The sequence below is a fragment of the Theobroma cacao genome, chromosome 7 (genome assembly GCF_053813885.1).
Source record: "Theobroma cacao isolate CCN51 chromosome 7, ASM5381388v1, whole genome shotgun sequence".
Classification (NCBI taxonomy): Eukaryota; Viridiplantae; Streptophyta; class Magnoliopsida; order Malvales; family Malvaceae; genus Theobroma; species Theobroma cacao.
The window spans coordinates 513,842-537,608 of record NC_142645.1 but is presented as its reverse complement, the minus strand read 5'-3'; the positions used below and the strand labels follow the sequence as shown (position 1 = coordinate 537,608).

Sequence of the window (23,767 nt, the reverse complement as noted above, 5' to 3'; positions counted from 1 at the left end):
GGAAGCAATTAGGAACAGGGGGGGTCATGATTCCTACTGAGTTTTGGGAAGAGCATGTGCTATTATTCACCCTAAAGTGGCATATCAAATTACACCATATCAGTTGCCTACCAAATCTGCATTGAGCTGATGCAAGAAAAATCTGCTGTTACATTGGATAATTGAAATACAAACGCCGCACTCATTCTTAAGTAGTTGATGAGCCTTTTGCCATCAAGTTCTGGCTTTTTCACAACATATTGGCAACAATTATATAATCAGTATTATCTAAAATCTAATCACCATTTACTTTAAGGCCATTTAATGAGTTGCATACACCGTCGTGGTCTGCAAGCCTGTGGAACTCGGATTCAATGGTTTTTGCAATTTTGGTATCATCTGGATCTGGCTCAGGAAAATCTACATGAACTGACCCCTGCTTGATCGGCAAACCAGTCTCTATAAGCGTAGCTTGGGACTTTATGTAACTGTAAAGCTGTTGATGGAAGGTATGATCTAATGAGAAGCAATTATCTATGGTTCCATTGTTGCTATGACGTGATGATCCAGAACCTTCTTTTCTACAAAAATGTGGGAGGGATGAATAATCCATTATCTGCACAGTTAACACATCAAAAGTTGTAATAATCCTAACAAAGCTGGATCAAGCAAATGAGAAATCAAGTCAAAGCAAGCAAAAATATAATTCATCTATATATACAAAGGATAGCAAGAATGAGCAAAATGCCTTGTGCCACAAGAACACATGAGAACAAATTGAATGACGAACACCCCATTTATTGCATTATCCATGTTGATTAAGAGGAACTACCATGAGAACCAATTCGACGAGGCAATCTTTTCATACATTGGATTAAAACAGTACACAAAACTTTGAAATAAGACAGGTTGAGTTGGTGGAAAGCAAGGTCAGTATCAGTGGGCTTTCGTAAAAACAAAGGACGAAATATCTAAAATGTTGAATGCAAACTATAGACTTACATACAATCCTCTTCACATAATGGGAGCATATATATTAAATAATAATGGACTTGAGTTAAGTGGTGATTTTAACATGAGTGCAAACAAAGTGCATTTGAAACAACAAGAAGCTATTGCCAATATTTAAAAAGAAAAACATGCTTTCCAGTGTCAAGAGAGTTTTACAAACAGGGATGGATGGGTTTTCTTACTTTCAGTAACTCGTCCCTTCCACAACCTTGAAGCACCTGAATTTTCCTCTTTGTCCTTTCTTGCAAGAGAGGTTTTACAGCCTGCCAACAATTGCAGAAAAGAATTAAGCTTCCAGTTTGTATGAGGGTAGCTGAGGAAGAGGGAATTAAGAAAAATAAAAACCTTCCAACATGCTGAAAATATGTATGGAGCATTGACGATATAGTATGTCTGTGTCTTCTCCGGGTAATTCAAGTCATCAATTGTAGATATAGTAGTCAATAGCTGCATTAGCAAACAGCATGTGAGACTGATCAGTATTAGAAAGAGGAGCGTTGGCACAGTAAACAGCACAAAATTCTCAGTCTTTGTTATTTGTTTATTTATTTTGGTTGCCCCTTCTTCCTTTGAAGAAAATGAGAGACCTACAATAAGGCGAAAAAATAATTTAACATTTGTACAAAAATTCAGACAAATGCAGCCAATTACTTATACTAGTTGCCATCTCAGCTTCTGTTTCCAGTTGACTGGCTTCTGGTGGGAAAAAGTTGCAATAACTTACATACTGAGATAGAATTAAACTTTAATGGTATACACATTTCAATCACCCCTGCCCAAGTATTTCTGGAATTTCCTATAATCCGTGATAACAACTTACTCAGAGTATACATATATATAACAACCAGCTAACACTCAACTAGCAAAGGAGTCTAAGTTGGACATTTAGGAGCAAAATTTAGACTTATGATAATGATATTAACACAGGAAAAGATAAATCACTACACAAAGATAAAATTACATGTGAAATCAGGCGGTGAGTAAGTTGACGAAAGAGAACTATGTTGAGAAAGAGAAATGCAGTCAATGGAGACGGTAAGAAAGAAGGTTATATGATACTGAAACATACCTTTATTTGGTTCAATGCTGCAAGCTTCAAGCCAGTCATATCCAAAACCTTCAGACATGTGCTAATATGTCGTCCCGACCTTTCTGTGGCCTTCGGCTATAACAAAATCAACATGTTAGAGTACATATAAGTTAAGCGAGTATATAAGTGAGAAATATCACATTGCCAGAGTCCATACTCACCAATACTACACGATCTCTATATTCATTCATTTGAATGTGTGATTGTACATAGTAATTCACCTAGAACACAAATGAATAAAAAATTATAATCACAACAAATAACTCAATACACTGCAGTCTGAAGTATAAACATGCACATTAGAGTGCTAAAAGATGCCTCCCACCCAACCACAACTACTTATTTATTCCCCTTTTCTAACATATTAGCATCCAAGTCCCCTAGCATTATGAATAAAACATGTCCATATGAAGGAAAAAAGGGAGCATGAAGGAGGAAAAAGAATGTGGAATGATTGTGTGTCATGGTCAATTTCCAGGAAAAAATGGAGCAAACTGTTGGGTACCTCATGCCCTCAGTTTAACTCTTGAATTTTGTACATATTAAAGCAGAATACAACTTGCTTTTTCCTAATAAGTTTTACTAGACAAAAGTTAGTATTTGTAGAAAAGTGTATTGCTACTTAAAAGATCAATAGCAAGTCTTTTGATGGTTTCTTTCAACTGCAGTTTCAGACATCAAACCAGATTCTATGGGCTAAAATGCCAAATTAAAAAATAGATCAAGTTATGATGTTCTTACTGATGCTTTATCATATGTGCTAAGCCCAACACCAATAGCAATGACAGGAAGACCCTGGCAAAGTCATTTGAAATGTCAGAAGGCATGAAGCATTAATCACTATGGAGGCACCTTTACATGTAACAAAGATTTCCCTCCCAAAGAAAGGGATACATATTTGCAGTATGCACTATATATTATCATAACAAAACAAATGTGGGCTACCAAATCCACTTGCAGGACAGTATCAATAAGCATTAATATTGAGATAAATCCTAATAAAATAAGTAAATACCTCTTTTGAGTAGCCCGACAATCCTACAAGGTGAGAATCTCGCACTGCTCTATATAAGTCACTGGGGATAATTGGTTTCTACATATTGAAAAAAGTAACATGGGTTATGCAAAGAATCAGCAATTGCCACAATAAGTTGTGCTGTTTCAACAACATGGTTTTGCAATATCATAAACCAAAAAAATTAGAAATCAATTAGTGTACAACGAAAAAACTCACTGCTAATATTTCGTCAATCTCATTCTGTATTCTCCATTGTAAGCAATCAATTAACTGGCGCAGGCAACAAATTAGGAATTAATAAACAGAAACATGAGATCTATCAAGAAAAATTTATTATTATAGCTTAAGCACAGTAGATGAATCTAACCATTTTATGGGCTTTCTGAACATTCCAATCTCTCGCTTTGAGGAATCGCATTAAAGTTTCAGTTGGATACCCCTGGTGCATGTTCTACAGACCAAGGTATTCAACTTTACATTAAATTTTGGCAGGTCATAGCATAAACCACGTATCTAAAAGGAACAACGAATCATCCATCCTATCCACAGAAGTGCATAAAAACAGGTAGACATACTGCAGCAAGACAAGCAGGCACACAAGTCACATCAGGGAAAGATCATTACAAAGAACTTAATTCCTCCAGAGCACCCCAAATGTCAATAAAAAATAAGGGTATTGGGACAAAAAAATCCTAGGATAAGCATCTCAATTATCCACCCACCACACTTAGCTCTAGATGCTTTGTGACACTACTAAAGTTTTCATCCCCAGTTTGTAAAGTTAATATCAAATCTAAAAATCTTTTAAGAGTGACCTTGCAATTCCACTGTACCACCTCAATGTTGAATGATCATCAACAAGCTAACATCTTGTTTCAGTAGCTAATCAAAAGATCAAACTAGCAACTAAGCTTTTCTGTAACTCTCTGCCAAGTTACAGAACTACTTAACTATCCCAGAAATTAGTAAAACAGTGGGAAAGAGACAAAGTTCCAAAGAGGAGGAAACTGAGATAAATGAAGCAAGAGATAGATCAGAGCCAACAAAGAAAAGGAAACTTTTAAACATAAAATTGCAAACCGTCAAGTAGTCAGATCATGTCCACAACAGAAATTCTAGTAACTAGAAGAAACTCAACCAAATTCTTATAAACAAAAATCTAACTTTCTATTTCTTCCCTTCAGCTCCTTTTCTCAGCATCCAACCAAAAACAAATCCAATTAACTAAAAAAGGAAAAAAAAAGAGAAAAAAACTAACCTTAAATGTGCCCTTCATCCTCTCATCAACTGCAACACAAATTTCCCAAAGAGAAAATAAAGAAAAAAATGTTAGTGATTTGCAGATCAAAAAAAGAGAATTTTTTTTTTTAAAAAAATCAATTTTTATACTTAAATCTTACCATTTTCCATCAAAGACAAAAATTGCTTGATAGCTTCTTGATGAGCATTGCTCATTTTCTCTTTCCTTTCTCACAAATAACAAAAAAAAAAAAGAATAAAGAACAGATTTTGATAACTAAAACTAAAACTTCAACCCAAAACAGAAACTGGGTTCTGCTTAGTTTCTCCCTCTTGCACCCTTTATACTTATAGCTTAAAGTTTGAAAATTTAAGCTTGAGAATCACTAAAAGAGAGAAAAAAACAGAAAGAGATGAAAACTTTTCCTAGAGAGAGAAAAAAAAAGAATAAAAATTGAAACTTTATTGAAATATGGGTTCCTTTTTTTGTTTTATGCAGCTGCTCTGCTTTGGAAGAGATTGTTAACAAATAATCCATAGCTTTCTGAATGAATGGTTAAAATCCAAATTCTTTGGATTTTTTATTTTTTTTGAAAAATAAATAAATTTCGGTTTTAAAGTTTAGGGAAAAACAATTAATGATTTTATAAAGAGATGTAGGTATTGTGTGTGCAACAATGTAGAGTAGTTGTTGTCACACATTCACACACAAGAAAATTTTTAGCTTAATTTTTGTTTTATTTTTTTATAATAATTTCAATAATATTTAGTTATTATATGAATACTTAATAAAATAATTAGATAACATATAAAAAAAAGTATATTAATCATTTGACTTCTTAAATTATATTATTTTTAAATTATTTTTTAATTATACTTTTTATTTAATTCCACATGCACTTAAAAAGATTATCTTTTAATTAACATCTTTTTCAGTGATTAAAATTTATAACTTTCATTTATGAAATACAATAAAATAAAGATTTTTATTTTTTTTAATTTGTTTTAATTTCATTTATTTATTTGCTTGATTTCCCTTCCCTTAACACACCTCAAAGGGCATGTGTCCCCATGTTACTTGTATCTAGTTCAACCATGGACAAGTGGCTGGCCCTTTGGCTCAAGATCTATCTTTATCAATAAATATTATTAAATTAATTCTTTTTTATCTTATTATAAAAATTGGTTAAAATGTAGGCCATGTAGAATAAAGTTTGATTCCAAATTCTGAACCCTGTATTAAATCACATTGATGAGGATTTGTCACTGAGTTATATCCATTGATGGATCACCTTCCAAACTTTTCTTCTTCTTCTTCTTCTCTTTGTAAAGAGGCACATGTACCTATCTTTAATGCTATCCACCTTTAGGGGGAAGACTTTGGTGTACATAGTTGTTGTATTAGGTCTTAGTCAATAGGAGGGGGGTGCCTTCCATGTGGGTTCATCAACTTGAACTCTAAAGAAGCATAAATTCATCTAAGGGTTGTTCCAAGTTTGGTAAATGGACCGAAATCTTTGACCTAAATCTCTTACATGTTTCTATTTTTAGAGGGTCGAAATTATTGATCAAGAACCTCAAGATCGACCCAACTAGTCCATATGAGATTAAGCATATCCGATTTAATTTGAATTCATTTTTTTGTTTAAATAAAAAATACATATACCTTTCATTGAATTAAATACTCGAATACCCTTTGAGTCCATTCGGACCATGCTCTATTGGTTTGGCCAAGGGAAGTTATCTTGAGAAGTAAAATAACTAAAAGCAATCAAAAGGTGTAAAGCTAAAGTTTAGTGGAAAAACTTAGGAAGGAGGTACGGTAAGTGGGATGGAATGCTCTTCCACCTTTTGTCTAGGAAGTTTCTTTGAAGTTTCAGACATGTTTTTTTAACGTTTCTTGCTTTGAGAACTGTTCTGATTCTGCCAAACATGAGAGAGAGAGAGAGAGAGAGAGGCATGAGAGGAATAAGATGCTAACCTTTGCTGCTTACAGTCATCAAATTCCCAATATAAAATAAAAAGAGAGGAACAAGTATCCATAAGCTACTAAGAATGTTCCCATGTGTTGGTCAATCATAAAATGTCACAGTTTGACATGTGAAGTTATTTTTCCTGGAAAATCTCTTTGGATTTGGATTCCCATCCATGTTCTCCACCAATACCCTTCATTGTTGAGAGAGAAAAACAAAATCCCATGAATGCTATGCTACATTCTGATCAATTCCTATGGTAATCTGAAAGAAAAGTGAAATGACAGCAATCATCAGATTTACCCTTACTTTAATCATATGACATGAACCCTTGTAACTATGAAAACATGTCTGAAAAACCAGACATACCATCATAAATTCTAAGACAAACAAACTGAAAACTGTTTTCTTTGTAATAAGACTGGTGCCATCAAAGGCTCAAGTTGAATTGAACAAAGGGTGTTAATTAGGTTAGTTTCCATCCATACATGCAGTATTCCTTCCATGGTTAGAAACCAGACAAAAAAGGCAACCTCACCAAAAGCCAAAACCAAAATAAGAAAACAAAGAGAACTGGCATGTACAAGGGCCTTCCATGGGTGAAAGAATGAAATCAGGCCAAGTCCTGTAATTGACCAAGGATGGGATCTCTTTTAACTTGGTCGACCATGCTTGGGTGCTTGCCAATATGAGAATCAAATCAGCTCCAGTGCCCCCATTATTTTTCTTTTGATTAAAAAAGTAAATTTTTTTCGTATCTTTTTATACAATGAATGCATAAATTTTCGTATTTAAAAATATCCGATTCTTAATGAACGAGTACATAATAACTTTATCCTGATATAAAAGCGAAAAAAGTTCATATTCGTTTTGAGAAGTTAGATTCGAGGCACTAAACATTAAAAGAAAAGGGTCTTAAAATATTGTAAATTACTTGATTGATCTCTTGGTTTATCCCTCAAGGATGCTAACCACAGTATTTTAATCAAACTTTGCACAAGAACCTTGACAATATTGGGTGTCATTTCATAACAAAAGATGCTCCAATAATTTTTAAAAAATTGCATCTGTGTTGTTGACTTGATGGGGATTTGGTACATTATTGAAAGCTATAATGGCAGCACTACTAATAACACTATTTTTGTTTAATTTCACTTTTTTATTCCGACATGGTTGGCCAATTTTATTCCCAATAAATCATGAGAAACTTTTTATGTTTGTTATACTTTAATAAAAAAGAATCTCAAGGTATGATGTTTTACGTAAATGTGTGAAAATAATTTAGTTTACCAGTTTGCACTTTATAGTTGAGATTATGATGATAACACATTGAAACATGGGAGGAAACATGAACTGCATCCAAGGTTTTAGTTGATCATATTGGGCTCGTTCATGGCCCCAAAAGGAAAAGATAGCAGTCCAACAAAGTGGGGGATATGAAAGAAAAAAGAGACCAGACCTTGTGTATGTGATCTAGTTGAATCTGTGAAGTAGGAGTCAGTGTTTGACTGTGATGTTTATGTTGGCTAAGATGTCTTTGGGATGATGTGATGTTATTGTATAAAGGATGGAACATCTTTTTCTTCCTGTTTCTTTTTTCAATTATTAAAGTTTTCTTGTGGGATTTTCCTTTACAGTGGGGGGGTTTTCCATCTAACCTCAAGTGGGAAGAAAGAAGAGGTGTAAAAGTAGAGTGATGATTACAATGTTAGAATGAGTTTCTGACATTGAGCTGGGGAAGGGAAGACGAAATACATACAAGACACTGGCAAGCTCTATTAAAATTTGATCTTTTATAACATCCTGGAGAAAATCAGAGGCTATGGCCTTGGAAGTATGCTACAATTCTTCATGAAAATATCATTGCAGAACCAACATGATGTTCACTTATGCAAATACAAATATGAAAACTTAAGACATCAAGCATATGATCATTTATCATTCTAGAAATCCTAATTTGCACATCATCAACATTTCATAAACTCTACATTTCTCTCGAATCGAAAAAGGAAAGGAAAACAGACTGGAGAATGGTTCTGAGAAACAATTAAAAGAAATCAAATTCCAGATAGTTATTCTGATCATTGGCAGCAGGAACAGCAGCTTTATCACCAGCTGATGATGTGGGGGCTGGAATTCGCTCTATCTCAACCGGTTTTGGAATCTCCGGGGGACTTGCACAACGAATTAAAGCCCAATTTACACCCTCAAAGAAGAGATGTTGCTTGATCTCTGTTGCTCCTCGCTTATACGCCAATCTATGCTGTGGTTCTTTGACCAGCAAGCCCCTTATCAAATCTCTTGCTGAAAAACTTACCACAGGTGATTCTGGGAATCTCAAGGGCTGGCCTACAACATTGAAGAGGGTTGCTCGGTTCCCAGACCCTTTGAAAGGAGTTTTACCATACAATAGCTCATACAAGAAGATCCCAAAAGTCCACCAATCAACAGCACTTCCATGCCCCTCACCTTTGATAATTTCAGGTGCCAAGTACTCATGGGTTCCCACAAATGACATGGAGCGAGCATTGGTTGGCTCAGCAATAAGCTCAGGCAATGGACTGACTTGGTTCCCCATTTCATTCTTGGGCTTCCGGTCTTTCTTGGATTTTGATGAAAAGAAGCGAGGGGAGAAACATGTTGTAGGGGCCACACATGATGGCTGGATGCAGGAAGGCTCAATGCAAGCTGGTTGTACACAATAAACTGTATTCCTTCGCAGGGGTTCAGACTCAAGTGTGGATGACTTGACTAGTGTTGGGCTGACAGCACAACGGAGGGAAAGATCAAAGTCTGAAAGCATTATGTGTCCATCTTCTCGAACAAGAACATTTTCGGGCTTGAGATCACGATAAACAATACCAAGCATATGGAGATATTCCAAAGCAAGGAGAACCTCTGCTACATAGAACCTGCAAATTGAAGGAAAACATAGTGATGACTATCAGAATCTGCAAATTGTTGCCAGCAAGTTATAAAGAAACAATCAGTCTTCCAAACAATTCTTAGGAAATAATAACCATCAAATATCACCTTTTAAACTACAGGGTAATTCAAAGTTGTTATATTCAACTCAACATTCTAATATCAAGCAATTCTTCAAAGACACAGATTCAGCAATGTGTAAATAGAAACTAAAAAAGGTCTAGGTTAATATCATCATTAGATTAACCCTCAGTATCACAATAAATTAATTTCTTCACATATCGTCAATCTTCAGCCGGAAGCAACTAAAGGGGAGACCAAGTTTCAAATAAATTGGCCATATGCCAACCAACAATCATTATATGTAAGTTCCATGATGATTGTACCTCCCCATCACATGCCAGAACTGACAACCTATATGGCAGTGTGCTAATTCAATCCTATTTTCATCTCTCTGTTGGTTCATATACCTATTATCAGTTATAACAGGGAAACCTACAATGCAGCATGGCAACACAACAAGACTAATACCAATAAAAGATAACAATAAATATTCTAGAAACTTGATCCACATTTAACTCTACAGATGCTATAATAGGAAGAAGTCTCATACTTTACTGCTTGCTCGGTAAAATGCTTTCCTGGTTGTCTCTGTCTTAGTGTATGCAAATCACCCCCAGGGCAGAACTCCATCACTAAACATGAAAATTTATCAGTCTCAAAATGTGTGTACAATGTTGGAAGGAAGGGGTGGTCAAGGGATTGTAGTATTTCTCTCTCTGTTTGAGCTCGAAGAAGTTTCTTACGACTTGCTAAAGATGCTTTGTCCATCACCTTCATAGCAAAATAACACTTTGTTCCACTTAATTCTGATAGATAGACACTTCCAATATCCCCACAGCCTAATCTTTTCAGCAATTTGAAATGGTTTAAACCTAATACACCATCTTTTGTTCGGACAGCCTGTATGGCTTCCCATCTTATATCATTTGCCTTATGAGGTTTGTTGATACTGCTACTTAAGCTGCTACATGTGCTTTCATCGCTCACATCACTGCTTGTGCTACCTCTACAAATACTGCTCTTACCACTCTCAGTATAATCAGGACGATCACTGACTTTGGCACCTGCACTAGTCTTGACAAGGCTGGTGGCCCCATCACTTGATTTAGCCGAAGCTGAATTAATTCCATGTTCTGATGCTTTCTTTTCTTGCTCGCCAGAACCATCTGGTAATCCCCCAATCTGACTCACAACATGTTTTTGAACTTCTTTTGGATTACCCAAGGATAGACCTGAATCTACTTTCTTTGTCAAGGAATCAACGGACTCTAAATTATGAGGTTTCAGTGATTTTACATCCTCTGTGGTTGCAACAGAATCTTGTTGCGATAGAACTTGCTGCATACTCTTAGGTACTGTCCTTGGTGTAACTGGCTCTGATTTGCTTGTCTTTGTGATTTGTATAGGAGAAGGCCGACAACAATTCCCTTCAGTTGTTTGGCTACCAAATGGTCTCCTCTGCTTTTCTGGGGAAGGTCTCACGCCAGATTTTGAGGCCATCGAAAGGAGGCAAACTTGTTACATAGATTGAAGTGTACAAACCCATTGCTTACGCCTAATCATTGATGCACGGTTACCACCACTAGCAGTCCTAGCTAGTTTCATCTTCAACTCCATCAACAGCAAACTGATTTCTACAACTGAAGAACAGAAAAGCCACCACCTGCAAACAAAATTTTCACAACCATGAGATATTCAAATATATAATACACCTAAATGAAAAACAGACCACAACTAGCTGCTTGATTCATTACACCAAAATATCACAGGAAACTAGAAGTGACAGGGTAGTCCTTAAGGTGATCCATGGATTAAACACCAAAACCAGATCATTACAACACCCTTTTCAAGATCAAGTAAAGTACCAGACTACCTAAATCCATGAATTGGCAGCCGTAAGGACACCTTTCAGGATAAACTTTACCATTTCATCTGGAAATTAAGGATGAACAGAAAACCATATATGAAAAGAAAAACAATAAAAAGTGGATAAAAAGAGACAGAACTGCATGCAGAACCAGATCAAGAATCATCTCCATAAAGCAATAAAAAAAACTAATAAAGAGAAACGGTTAATAGTTTCATCATAGTAAAAAGGAAAACAGCTAACTACCTTTGAAATGCAATCCTTTCTAGTCACTAGGATCAAAGGGCCAGAGAAATAAAAAAAGGAGTTTAAGAAATCAATCAAATCACAGCAAAAAAATGTAGTCCATGATAGTTCTCTAAACACAGAGAGAAGGGAAAAAAAAAAAAACAAAGAGGAGAAGATAAGAACAAAGTAAAGAAGATTCATGGAGATCTCTCAAAAGAGCAAAAGACCCACCTTTGGACTAAGAACCATATGCTAAAAAACAAAGTCGAAGCTAAAAATAAAAACCCAGTAGGTAAATCATAAAACCAGTTAAAAGTTGAGAGCAAAAAAGAAAGGGTAAAGAAAAAAAGAAGTACCTGATATAGTTTCAAAGATCAGAACTTTGAAAGGCCTTTGCTTTAGCAGTGGAGAGCCAAAAGAAGCCAACTTTCTCTCTCATTCACTTACTAACCACTGTAGAGAGACAAAATATAAAAGAATTTAATAGCTGCTCTTCTCCCCTGAAAATGTGTGGAGAGAGAGAAAAGAAAAAGAAAAGAAAAGAAGACAGAAAGAGAAAGACTTTAAGACAGAGAGAGAGAGAGAGAAAGAGAAAGGGGGGAGCTTTTGAGAGAGTGTGTGTTAAAAGAGAGGTTGGGTCTACCATGAAAAGAGAGAGAGAAGAAGGGTCAAAGCTAAAGCAAGGCTTTCTGGGTTTTGGGTGGTGGTTCAATTATTTCAATGCCTGTATTTTGTTTTGTCCTTAAAACAACAACAAATGTCTTAATCAATAAAAACAACATATGGGCCTTTCAATGAGGGGCTCCTCCAACCTGTCTTCTCTCATGCTTTTGGGCCCCTTATCCCTTTCATTTATCTTTCCATTTTTCATAAAAAAATAAAATAAAAAATAGGTAAACTTTTTTATGTGTCTTTTAGATTATGACAAGATGTGGTCATATTTTATGGGAGTTATGTATTTTTGTAATTAAAATTATCATACAGTAAGTAATCATGAATTTACTAATTGAGTTCACTTCATTACTTCTTTTCTTCATTTATCCTTTAATAAAGGAAAAATGTTGACCACCCTTGATTTCATCCCATTAATGGGGTTTTTTTACTTAATTTTTATGATCTATGCATATAGTAAATAGTCTAAATTAGAGACTAAATTGATGATATATTTCATCCCAACAAAGTATCTCCAATTTTGTGTTTTTATTTTCACTCTCTCTTCATCAACCATTTCACGAGGTAGGTCATACCCAACCCCCATCCCAATCTAACTGCAAACATTTTTATTAAATTATGTCCGTCTGAACGTTTTCGTGATTTAATTCCCAAACTCAAATTAGGGTTCTTTTTTTTTTTTTCCTTATTTAAGGCTTAAACTTCATTGGAAATGACCTATGGCTATGGGGGTGTCCCTTTGTATGGCTCCCTTTATTATTTTTTGAGTGGTCCATAAACAACAGCCTTGCTTTTGCTTTTATGGATTGTTGTTGATGACCACCAAAGTTATGGGCACATCATGGATTCCATGGTAGCTTCAACTTAATTAGCTGATGATCATAAAACTAACATCAGATGGCTGGGAATTGGTCTGCTAGGATTCAGACGAGGTGGGCCTCTTTAACTGCTACTAATTGCAATTGGATGGACAGTTATCCACACACAAGTTTTGGTGGCAAACCGCCTTTTGGAAAAATTTATATATGTAATGCTAAAGATATATAGTTTTCCCTACGTTGACTAAGGGAATAGATTACACTAAGCTTTACTGCAAAACTTATAAATTTTCTTTTGTTTTTTCAATGACTTGGTAAAAGAAATTTTCAATGAGGATGTAAGACAGTGTATATCTCCTTTTGGAATGTCTTGGACCAGCCATTTTTAATGTGTTTTTAGACCAAAGGTTCAAGGAACTTATAGAGAAGTGCAACAACCGTATGAAAAATGGGGACACAGAGATTCTTTCCATTGATTCCAACAGAACATCTGTATGAGTTGGACTGAAATCATGACCCCCCTTTCTTTATTTTTCTCTGTTTTTCCATGTTCAACTTAGCTCATTTCCACATTGGGTTTGGAATTTTTTAACAAAAGTTTGAACCTAACAACACCCTTTTGAATCAAAACACCTAACTGTTGAAGAAAATCTTTCCTTTCCAGCTAGATTTTGCTGCAGCTATAACTCTACATCCTTGGCAACATGATCACAAAACCTCAAAATGGAAGGAAGGTGAATCATATGAGATTTATATGTAAAAGTTTCATCCAAGCTAGTTGCTTATAAATAAATAATCAGAGGACCACAAGATTCTTGGTTAGTGAATTATTGATGAGGTGTGAGCAACAACAATTTCTGAAAATTTTCATAAAAATCTGATTTGCCAAATACCTAATTATAACCCTTCTAAAACACAACAATCAGATTTGTCATTTCATGTTAAACCTCTAATCTATGTATCTATTTGCTTGTCTCATCCTGTTTTATTATCTAGACCTTTGTGGTTAGTGGGACAATTGGGTAGTTGCATAGGGTAAGTTCAAAGATACGTAAAAATTTGGGAGAGTGAGACCCCATCTGGTTTAATTGTCAAATTCTCACACCCTCCACAAGATCAAAAGAAAAGTCTATAAACTTTTTGGTGGTCTAGTTCAAAGAATTTGGTGTGAACAAAGGCAAGTAATTCAATCCATTTTGATCCTGCCTAACTGGTGGGGTCATGTATGGATGATTATTTCCAGCCTTTCACATTTTAATTATGTTTTTAAGAGGGATTAAACTATGAGACAATGGAAATTGAGTCCAGTCAAAGTTGGTTCTTTCTCTCCCTTATGTGGCCCAATGTTCATTGAAATTTGATCCTGGATAGGCCCCTGTATTTCTTACATTATGTATGTCTCTGTTTTCATTCTCATATCTCATCCTGGAGTCCAAGACCATGCATCCGATAATCTGGCATTGAAGATTAGTTCTGACAAAATGATGTAATTTAGTATCTAAATTTACAGAGTTTCATGCCACCAAGGGCTGATGATTCAAGGGTCAAAAACATTGATACTTGTATTACAGCTATATGATTCAAGAGCAATATGCAAATTGCTCATCACTAATAATGGCTCTTAACTTGCAAAAATCACTTTTTTATAATGTGAACCACATCCCTCCTCTCCCTTCCACCCCTCCAAGCGAGAAGATGAAAAAGAAAAACGATTTGCTAACAGGGAAGAAAATCCCCTGAAATTGTGATGGAGAGACATTTATACAGTCCACTGGTTCACTCATCCTTGGTAAATATGTATAAGAAATGCATCACGAGAGCTCTGTTATCACACGTTCGCACTTGTCTTCTAAAATCTTCACAGCTTCAGTAAATAGCACTTCAGGAGGTAATGCTCCAGTTGACTCAATGGTAACTAGAAAAGTAGAGAAAACAAAATTCAGAACTGAAAGTTCTGAGAAAACTTTCACATAAAGCTTGAAGCGGCTAGTTAAGTTACTTTGAAAGAAAAGAAGCCGTTGCTCAAACTTATGTTAAAATCAATGAGAAGCATATTAACCAAGCAATGGCATCCAAAAATTCTAGAAATAATTTGACAGCAATCCATGCAAAAGATGTAAAGGAGAGCCACATTACTTACATATGAAATGATCTTTAACACGATGTATTGCCACACGTTTCTCCCATTCTTCATCTCTTATGCATTCTCTACAAAGTGTGCAAGCTCGCGGCCTTGCTACAGTTGCCCTTTTCTTACCTGCTTAGCAGCAAATAATTCATTAGGAGATGTGTCTAAGAAAAAAAACCAAAGATTATGTGATTTCACATGCTAAAGCATATCAAGCAAAACCACTCAGCACTATCAAATAGCTAGTGACCAAACTATTACAGGAATATAATCCACATTCAGTATCAACAAATTATAGTAAACAAAATTACTTCACCTTTTCCAAGATCTTCAATATCAAATACATTAACTGGGCATTTGCTTTTGAGTCCTTCAGCAAGGTCATCTTCAACCTCTTCCAATAATACAACCTAAATATATATATAAAAGAAAAAAACAAATGTCTTGTAATAATACTGTGTTGAAGAGAAGTAGAACAAAGGAAAGAATGAAGAAGGTTTAGTAGAAGAAATCTACAATTTTAGTCTATGCTCACCTCAGGAAGCATACGATACCAAGCAGTGGCCACAGGCGACCACTTTGCATGTGTTTTTCCCATGCCTTTAACAGCATGTGCTTCCAGTTCAATTTCCTAACAAAAAAGAGGGAAGTTTTAGTACACTCACAAACTTCAAAAGGAATTAAATTAACTTCTAACAACTTCAAAACTGATCCTGAACTAATGAGAAAATAGTACATCAGAACTTTTCTTGCCAATCTACCAGCACCATGGTAAGCTCAACAAACACATTAGACCTAAACCAAATGCATAATCTGTCATGTAGACATGCTTTACGAGCACTTACAGAAACAAAAATATACAAGTAAAACATACCTGTCCAGGGCCAAGTTTAGAAATAATAATATCCGGATACTTAGGGGCAATTGGGTTATTGGCAAATTCTGGCAAGGTATCTTGGCTGCAACTGAAGGAAGTGTAAGTTTCAGGTTTAGAGGCTGAATCAGAAGCAACTTTTCTTGATTCCTTAATCAGTTCACTCCCATTAGGCAACCACTTTAACTCATCTGATTTAACTGCATTACACATCTCACATCATCAGAATAAGCCAGATGCCACAAAGGGAAGACTGCTTAATTTTCATTGAAGTAGAAAGGCTTTATGTTTCATACATAAAGCACAAAACCATACCTGTAATACGTGGACTACCTCGTTTACAATGAACATGGAGTTTAAACACAATGGTGTTCTTTTCATTTGGCTGATCGTTTTCTACAATTGAGAGGGACAATAGGAAAGAATTACCAAATGCACAAAGGTAGACTCCATAAGTTTATATGTTTTTCTTCCCCAGAAGATAAAATATCAACCAAAGAAATAATTGAATTAAACCTGACATATATTCAAAGAGCCTTGGGTCAACACTAATTGGAATAAGACCCAACCTATGGGCAAGAACTTCATCTTGGACCACTGATGTGTTGTTTGCAATGAGTACTTTTTCAATCGCCATTGTTGGAAGCTGCAAGCGTAATCAGTTTCTATTAGTACCAGCTCAGCCAATATGCAGCAAGCTAACATAGTATACAATAGCATTCAATAATATCATTATCATCATGGACCTAAAAGAGGTACTGCAAGCCGAAACGCACACACCTCAGCAATGAGTATCCTCCGGAATGCATTGGCAATAGCTGCATCAATACCGATCATATCGAACTCCATGTCCTCTTCAGTGAGCCGAACCACTTCAACTCTAAAGTTATGGCAGAAATGATCAAGTCGTAAACTATTATCAACTCCCATTGATGCATAAGCACCGGAATATAGCACACTCTCTGTCTACAAACACCAGGAGTCCCAAAACATAAGACTTTCAGTTTTAACACAAAACGAAAAAAGAACAACATAGATAACAGTTCAAATTAAAACACACACACACACAAAAACAACTTTATTAAACTCAATGGAGTGGTTCGTTCTTGTCTCCAAGCAATATCCTAAACAAAGAAAAAGCTTGATTAATTTTTCTCCAAAAAATGACTTTTTTTCACCATAAATAAACAAAGGGTATTTGTAAAAACTTATCTCTTACTTTTCAGTGTTTTTTCTCTTGCAAAGCCGAAAACACAAACTTGATAGAAAAACAAAAGATGGGTACTTTATAAAATCAAAAGGGTAAGAGAGAAATACATGAATAGGGGCATCCTTGTTGCATAAAACACGAGTTCTTTGGAGTTCAAGGTGTGGTGGCAATTGACCCGCTGGCACATTCGGCAAATCCCAGATTGAAAATTTCTTCTTTTCTTCTCCTCTTTCCTCTCCTTGCCCAGCCATTGCTGATAAATTCTGTCTGTCTCTCTCTCTCTCTCTCTCTCTCGTGCTCTGTTCCTTTGCAGATTTTGCTGTTAGGAAGGATTTTAGGGCTTAATTGAGAAGTGAAGAGAGAAAGAGGAAAGCTAGCGGCAGTGGAAAGAACTCCTCGTACCAAGTGCTGTTATTCTGTTAAGATGAAACAGAAGTAACAGGGGTTTAGGGTTTTAGATTCTGGGGATTTTGGATTGATTTGGTTGGGCTTTTTCCCTTTTTTCAATCAATGGTTTATACAAAATTTTGGGTTTATATAAGCCCAATCTTCATTGCCAAATCCAAGCCCACCCCCAAGGAAAATTCTAGTTTAGCATGATTTACTGCAAAGGATTATTTAGTTTAGCATTACTTAAACTTTGATTAAGATAAAAATTACTTAATGAAAGAAGATTATTTGGTATTCGATTGAAGGTTATAGGTGAAAAATCAGATCTTTCTTTGAATTTCATTTAATTAACACTTTTACTGTTTACTTCATACTTCAAATTTATGAAATCAAAAACAAATAGAACAAGTTTGAAAACAAAAATTGTGCCATTGATTGTTGAGATAAGGATGAAGATTAAGGAGTAATATTGAATTCAATAATAATAATAATAATAATAATGGCAATACAAATGATAAGATAAAGAAAGAAAAGGCAAAACTGAGATGATTTAAGGAAACAAAAAAACAGTGAAGATCCAGTCATCCACTTTTAGTGTACAACACTACAAAGTTATGGAATGATTGTATGTGCCAAAGGAAATCATTCTCAAGCCTTCTCTTTCCTTGCTTGCTTCTTGTTTTCCCTCAATGCCTTTCTCTTCTCCTCCCTGCAGAATTTTTGGGAAACAAAAAGATGAGCAAGGTTTCTAATCTATAGCTAATGGAGAAACAACTTTTAACAAAGGGTTATGACAGCCATCTATCTACCTTGCTTTAGAGATCTCCTCTTTAGACAGGAACTTTCTTTTCCTCTTTTTGGATGTTGCAGGGGATTCTACCTTTCCATTTTTGGTTTTTTCCTTCTTTTTCGATGTTGGAGGTGAATCTACCTTTCCATTTTGGGATGAACCATTCTTCTTTAAGCTCTTCTTTTTTCCTTTAGTGCCTGGTTTCTTCAAGTGTTGTTCAAGCTCTTTTTTATTGTCCTCACTGCGGCTCTCCTCCGGCCCTTGAGTTTGCTCTACTGTTTCCGAATCTTCAGAACTTACAGGATTTTTCTTTGCATTGCTCATTTTCTTCAACTAAAGAAAGTCAAAAGAGGAAAGGAGAAAACATAAAACAGTAAGAAAAAGGTGTTGGAACTGAAATCACCTAGGATGAATGAGATTTGGTAGTTTTAGTTCTAACATATACCTTAGCCACAAAAAATCCATCCATATTGTGGACATGAGGATAAAACCGCCTTGTGTTTTCTAAGGATGTGTGAAATCGATGCTCCCTAAAACGGATATACCTGGTTAAAGAAAGAAAGGGAAAACATTAGATACAGAAATCAGTCAGGTCAGGAGGAAGTTTAATGAAAAAACTCATCATTACCCAGGACATCCAAAGTCAAGTCCACATGGTACTACTTTGACATCTCTCTTCTTGAGTGCATAGTCGATGACCGCTTCATTCTATAAAGATACAGGTCTAGATGAGAAAAGGGAGGACAAAAAGTGCATGGTAGGATATTGAGAAGAGAATCCTTAAACAAACCTCTAGAACCATCATGGAGCACGTGGAGTAAACAATGTATCCACCAGATTTGGAATTTGCATCAACCATATCAATGGCAGCGAGCATCAGTTGCTACAAACAAAAAAATTTGAGATTGCATGGTTTAATCTCTTAGCATATGCAACATATACTTCTTACAAAAGGATCAATTCCTCCCCTTTTATGCTGACTTTCAACTCAGGAGGATTATTGCAGTTCCCAACCAAAAAGGCACAAAGCTCATAGAAAGAACATACCTTCTGCAAATGGGCACATTTTTGTATATCTTCCAAACTTTTAGAGGTTTTAACGGATGGATCTTTAGTTATAACCTGTCCCATAAAAGTAGAGATCTTTCAGTTCAAGCAGAAACCAGAGAGCAATGCCACCAAAGAAGAACAAAGATACAACAGATGCTTACTCCTGTACCACTACAAGGGGCATCCAACAATACTCTATCAACTGAATTCTGACCCAAAACCTTGGGAAGCTGAACATTAAGACAAAAAGGCAAAGGGTTAGACATGTATAGCATCTACTAAGTGCATATGGTCCACTAAGAAAATACAAAGGACATGTTCATGCAATTTGTTTTTGACCTACAACTAATCTGAGACACCCCAAAATGAAGCACACAAGAAAATGACGAGAAAAAAGAAAGAGAAGGGATTCAATCCTTCATGCTTTTGAAGCCGTTGAAGTTGACAAATGCATCAAAATAATAAACTTAGTACTGTATTCTAATGCGGGCAGAAAGATGCTAACCTCCCTCCCATCATAGTTACAAACTATCGTGTTTGTCACCCCCATACGATGCAAATTTGCAGTAAGTGACTTTAGTCTTGCTTCCCTTATTTCATTTGCATAAATTATTCCTGGTCACCATATCAGCAAAATATTAAAATGAATTCAGAAACTGTAAAAGATGTATTGAACAAAGAGCATACCACAATATTCAACAATTTGAATGAAACATAGAGTATATCATACCACTATTTTTCATGAGTGCGGCAATGTAAGTTGTTTTACCACCAGGTGCAGCTCTGCAGCAGGCACAAATTATAATAAAAAAGGAGAAAATAGCAATTACTAAAGATATCTTTTTCTTTACTGGGGTGTTTGTATCTTCAAAACTCAGTTGAAGCAATTTAAACTCATCTAATTGAAATGTGGAGCACTTGACAGGCATCTTGGCTACCTAGAGGGGAACAAACTAGTAGTTATATGAATGTTTAGGATTTACACTAGTAAAAAATATACACTACATAGTGTGTAAATGCATGTATCCGATGATACATCTAGACTTGATATTGAGATTATATGTACCCACACACCTGTAAACAGTAATGACCCACCCAATTGCAATTAACATCAATTAGTGTAAGCCCCGACCTTAGACAGGAGTTTGGTTAATCTGTATTTTTCTGCAAATCTTATAACCATGATAACCTAAAAATAGAGTGACTGTGCTGTCACAAAGCTGCAATAGAGATACTGAAAATATCACTATAAACCCCAACATCTGTTTCCTAGAATATCCATATAGGGACATGCTTCACATGGAAGATTTTCTTCAACCATAACACTACATCTGTAGCAAAACAGAAATCGACAAATAAAAAGGCAAGGCAAAGATAAGTAAAGCTAACAGAATGAAGTAACTCACGCCATATCTACTACTCGATCTTTTTCCTGAGGAGCAAGAGCCATAACCGGCAAAAAAGAGCTTGCACCTTGTATCTGTTAGTGAGAAAAGAAAGGTAAACAAAAGTGCAACAACACTTTACTTTTGCTAAATAATTACATCGTTAGGATGAAAAAAGTACAATAAAAGAACACATACATAATAAAAGCCAGCCAAATACTCTGGAGTGGCACCAATGGGCACATGTGAATTGTATACCACCAACCCAACCTAGAAATAGAACATTAGCATTCCTTATGTTATCCATTAGTAGACAGAGGTTTTAAAAAATGGAAAAATCAACAAGATAGCTCTTACTTTTGACCACTTGCTTAATTGGTCTAGTTCTACTCCTCTTTTGGAGAGAACATCAGCCAGATCCCGTCGGCGAGTCTGCATATAGAAGGAGATTATGACTTTACATTGACCAGAGAAAGTGTAACAAGTCAAAGATGAAGGCAGCAACGGAGAAATGTAAGTTCACCCTTAATGTGTTTGTTCGAATACATGTAGGTCGAGGCTTTTCAAAAGCTTCAATAAGTTCCATGAGTTCAACAACTGGAAACATCTGTAAAAGTGATGTCAGGTGTTAATACAATAATTGATCAACATCCTTCGCCCCAAAAAGAAACATGGAATTAAGCCAACCCCCCTTTCCAAAAAAGGGAAGAAAAAGAGCCATGTAGTGCAGAAGGAAGAAGTAATGCAGACAACAAAACATAGAACAAGATGGTCATTACATCGACCAAAACCCCGATCAGGAATTCATTGTAGCCATAGTATGAACCCAAGTCCATTTTAAGTTGGTTAATATAATCCTTCCTTGTGGTTCCCTCTTGCCTCAAATCCTTAAAATTTGAGAGCACTCGAACAACTACAAATCAATGAACAAAATCTTAGTAAATTAGATTATAAATGGCAAACCATGAAACATAGAAAAATAGTGGAAAAGTCACTCACTCTCTTTTATTCTCATCTGAAGATTTGCAAGGTCTGGTGGACGTTGTTCCTCTGCTTCAAGTTCCTGAGTAATTACATAAAACGAAGGAAATATAAGTAACTTCGCAGAATTAAACTGATGAAAACAGCAAATAGAATCAAATTCAATAGAAGACCTCTTTTGTTGGCAATCTGAACTCATCAGACTCTTCTTTAATGTTCATCTGCATTTCTGCTTGTGCATCTTCTTCTTCCCTCGCCCTTTGTTCATCAATAGCCCTTGACTTCTCCTCAATATCAGTTGCATCTGAATCAGAATCAGAACCAGAACCTGAACTAGAACCTGATCCTCCATCTGCAACAACATGGTAGGACAACAACCACTATCAATCAGATAGCATAACAAACAGTTATATATATCAAACATATGAGTACTCTTGCAATGCTACTGCCTGTAAAGCTATGTTACTAGGCACAGGATATGTTTCTGACATAATTGTGTTCAATTTTTCCTAACTTTTTCCTTATATTTGGAGGGTCACGCCCCACATACCAATTTCCACTCTCATGACATAGGTAATTGGCTCCTTGAAGAGCAAGATATGCAAACTAGAATTTTGAGTTTGTCATTCATAAAAGTATCAAGGACCATGACTGATATGTAACAAATTTGTGCCTTCAAGAAATTAATACATAACCAAAAGCTTGAAGCTGAAATCATATGACTATAAGGCATTAAATTCAATCAAAGTAACGCATATAAAGGATTTGCAGGGGAAAGACAAAATGGCACCTTCATTATCATCACCTCCTTGGAGGAAATCATCAGCCAAGGGAGCATCATCATCATCATCAGAAATTTCAGAGGCATCATCGAAATCAGACACTTCTTCATCCCCATCCAATAAGTCCTCTGCTTCTTCTACTTCTTCTTCTTCACTCCGGCTATCAGAACCATCATCAAAAACCTCATCCTTTCTAGTGGGTCTCTTCTTTTCAGTGAAAAGATCATTCCTTTGCTTCTTTTTTGGAGGTGGGTTCTTTGCTTTTGCTCCTTTTTTCTTATTAGCAGCCATTTGAAGCTGCAAAAAAAATACAGAAAGAAGTTTGAGCTCTTCTGTTAAAATTAAGCAATACCCAAAGAGCAAAAACTAAAAAAAAGAAAAAAGGAATGAATTTACCTGGGAATTAGGGTTTTTGAAGCTTCCTTCTTCTGGAGTGGCTAGGGTTTAAGCTTTTTTGAGGTTTATAGTAACATTGCGTAAGGCATAAACAGAACACTGAGAGGCGCGAGGGAAGACTCTGTTTTTTCTTTGGGCTGGATTTCGGCCACTCTGTTTCAAAGGTTTGGGCTTCGGCTTTTATGAGTTTGGGCTTATGAAAAATACATAAAATAAATATCTTTTTTTTAATTCTCTAATTTTTTTAGATATAAAATGGAAAAAATAATTAATTATTTTCTTTTTATGCATTATTATTAAATTTTATTTTACCTAATATTCCTGTTTTTGGAAATATATGTATATCCTTTTCTTTTCATAAAAAATAGTATTTTTCATAAAAAAATACATAATTCTTTTTTTTTTTTACAAAAACTTAATATATATCTATATATTAATTTTTTCATAAAAGGTAGGTGTACCACTGGGAATTTGTTTGGAAAGATGTTTCCCTTCATATAAATTCCTATAAAATTGCCTATTCTTACCATAAATACTCTATTTTCTATATTTGACTAGAGAAAATAACATAAAAAATATATATATATATATAAATACATGCATAAATAGTCTTTGCACAATTTTTTTTTTTTTTTAAGAATGGTTAGAGATCATATATACAAACTTGATACTATTTGATTTTCCTTAGATCAAAATTCCTTGTTAAGTTTCCAAAAAAAAATTTCCTTTTTAATTTTTTGCTTAAAGGATAAAGTGAAGAAATTCTATTTGTTATGAACTCTACTGGCACTAGCCAGCCAGCTTTTTGTCTTTGACCAGTGAATCTGTCTGGGATTGTAGAGAATCTTAACTGTTTTCCTTTAAAAAGAATCCATCTCAAACATGGAAGGTCAATATT

General features: G+C 35.3%; 4 protein-coding genes across 8 annotated transcripts; all 4 read right to left on the bottom strand.

Moving 5' to 3' along the window:
- Nucleotides 1–41: 41 nt before the first annotated feature.
- Nucleotides 42–4,871, bottom strand: LOC18593254 (phosphatidylinositol/phosphatidylcholine transfer protein SFH1-like). 2 transcript variants are annotated; one of them, XM_007020390.3, is made up of 11 exons: nucleotides 4,499–4,871; nucleotides 4,357–4,385; nucleotides 3,466–3,672; nucleotides 3,315–3,368; nucleotides 3,096–3,173; nucleotides 2,822–2,875; nucleotides 2,242–2,301; nucleotides 2,060–2,155; nucleotides 1,336–1,437; nucleotides 1,173–1,253; nucleotides 42–595 (listed from the first exon to the last, which is right to left on the bottom strand). In XM_007020390.3, exons 3-11 carry the CDS (start codon nucleotides 3,544–3,546, stop codon nucleotides 275–277), a joined length of 927 nt encoding a protein of 308 aa, XP_007020452.3. In that variant the 5' UTR covers nucleotides 3,547–3,672; nucleotides 4,357–4,385; nucleotides 4,499–4,871; the 3' UTR covers nucleotides 42–274. The 2 variants fall into 2 exon arrangements, with proteins under 2 accessions (XP_007020452.3, XP_007020451.3); XM_007020389.3 differs by having other exon boundaries at nucleotides 3,466–3,549.
- Nucleotides 4,872–8,214: 3,343 nt separating this feature from the next.
- LOC18593253 (serine/threonine-protein kinase D6PK-like) lies at nucleotides 8,215–12,046 on the bottom strand. Of its 3 annotated transcripts, none has more exons than XM_007020386.3 (3): nucleotides 11,750–12,046; nucleotides 9,849–10,961; nucleotides 8,215–9,222 (listed from the first exon to the last, which is right to left on the bottom strand). In XM_007020386.3, the coding sequence occupies exons 2-3, from the start codon at nucleotides 10,796–10,798 to the stop codon at nucleotides 8,358–8,360; spliced, it is 1,815 nt and encodes a 604-aa protein (XP_007020448.2). In that variant the 5' UTR covers nucleotides 10,799–10,961; nucleotides 11,750–12,046; the 3' UTR covers nucleotides 8,215–8,357. The 3 variants fall into 3 exon arrangements, with proteins under 3 accessions (XP_007020448.2, XP_088664252.1, XP_007020450.2); XM_088808126.1 differs by lacking the exon at nucleotides 11,750–12,046 and adding an exon at nucleotides 11,625–11,717; XM_007020388.3 differs by lacking the exon at nucleotides 11,750–12,046 and adding an exon at nucleotides 11,412–11,570.
- A 2,304-nt stretch (nucleotides 12,047–14,350) lies between these two features.
- Nucleotides 14,351–17,541, bottom strand: RPAC43 (RNA polymerase I subunit 43). Its single transcript, XM_007020382.3, has 9 exons — nucleotides 17,203–17,541; nucleotides 16,666–16,851; nucleotides 16,402–16,531; nucleotides 16,201–16,281; nucleotides 15,886–16,085; nucleotides 15,547–15,642; nucleotides 15,328–15,421; nucleotides 15,024–15,140; nucleotides 14,351–14,798 (listed from the first exon to the last, which is right to left on the bottom strand). The coding sequence occupies exons 1-9, from the start codon at nucleotides 17,344–17,346 to the stop codon at nucleotides 14,695–14,697; spliced, it is 1,152 nt and encodes a 383-aa protein (XP_007020444.3). The 5' UTR covers nucleotides 17,347–17,541; the 3' UTR covers nucleotides 14,351–14,694.
- A 379-nt stretch (nucleotides 17,542–17,920) lies between these two features.
- LOC18593251 (26S rRNA (cytosine-C(5))-methyltransferase NOP2B) lies at nucleotides 17,921–23,008 on the bottom strand. 2 transcript variants are annotated; one of them, XM_007020381.3, is made up of 18 exons: nucleotides 22,870–23,008; nucleotides 22,482–22,770; nucleotides 21,865–22,043; nucleotides 21,710–21,773; nucleotides 21,490–21,623; nucleotides 21,234–21,317; nucleotides 21,068–21,142; nucleotides 20,909–20,980; nucleotides 20,732–20,805; nucleotides 20,056–20,108; nucleotides 19,831–19,940; nucleotides 19,487–19,555; nucleotides 19,323–19,397; nucleotides 19,066–19,158; nucleotides 18,904–18,983; nucleotides 18,721–18,820; nucleotides 18,295–18,608; nucleotides 17,921–18,194 (listed from the first exon to the last, which is right to left on the bottom strand). In XM_007020381.3, exons 2-18 carry the CDS (start codon nucleotides 22,762–22,764, stop codon nucleotides 18,134–18,136), a joined length of 1,920 nt encoding a protein of 639 aa, XP_007020443.3. In that variant the 5' UTR covers nucleotides 22,765–22,770; nucleotides 22,870–23,008; the 3' UTR covers nucleotides 17,921–18,133. The 2 variants fall into 2 exon arrangements, with proteins under 2 accessions (XP_007020443.3, XP_088664698.1); XM_088808572.1 differs by lacking the exon at nucleotides 17,921–18,194 and having other exon boundaries at nucleotides 18,291–18,608.
- Between the last annotated feature and the right edge of the window lie 759 nt (nucleotides 23,009–23,767).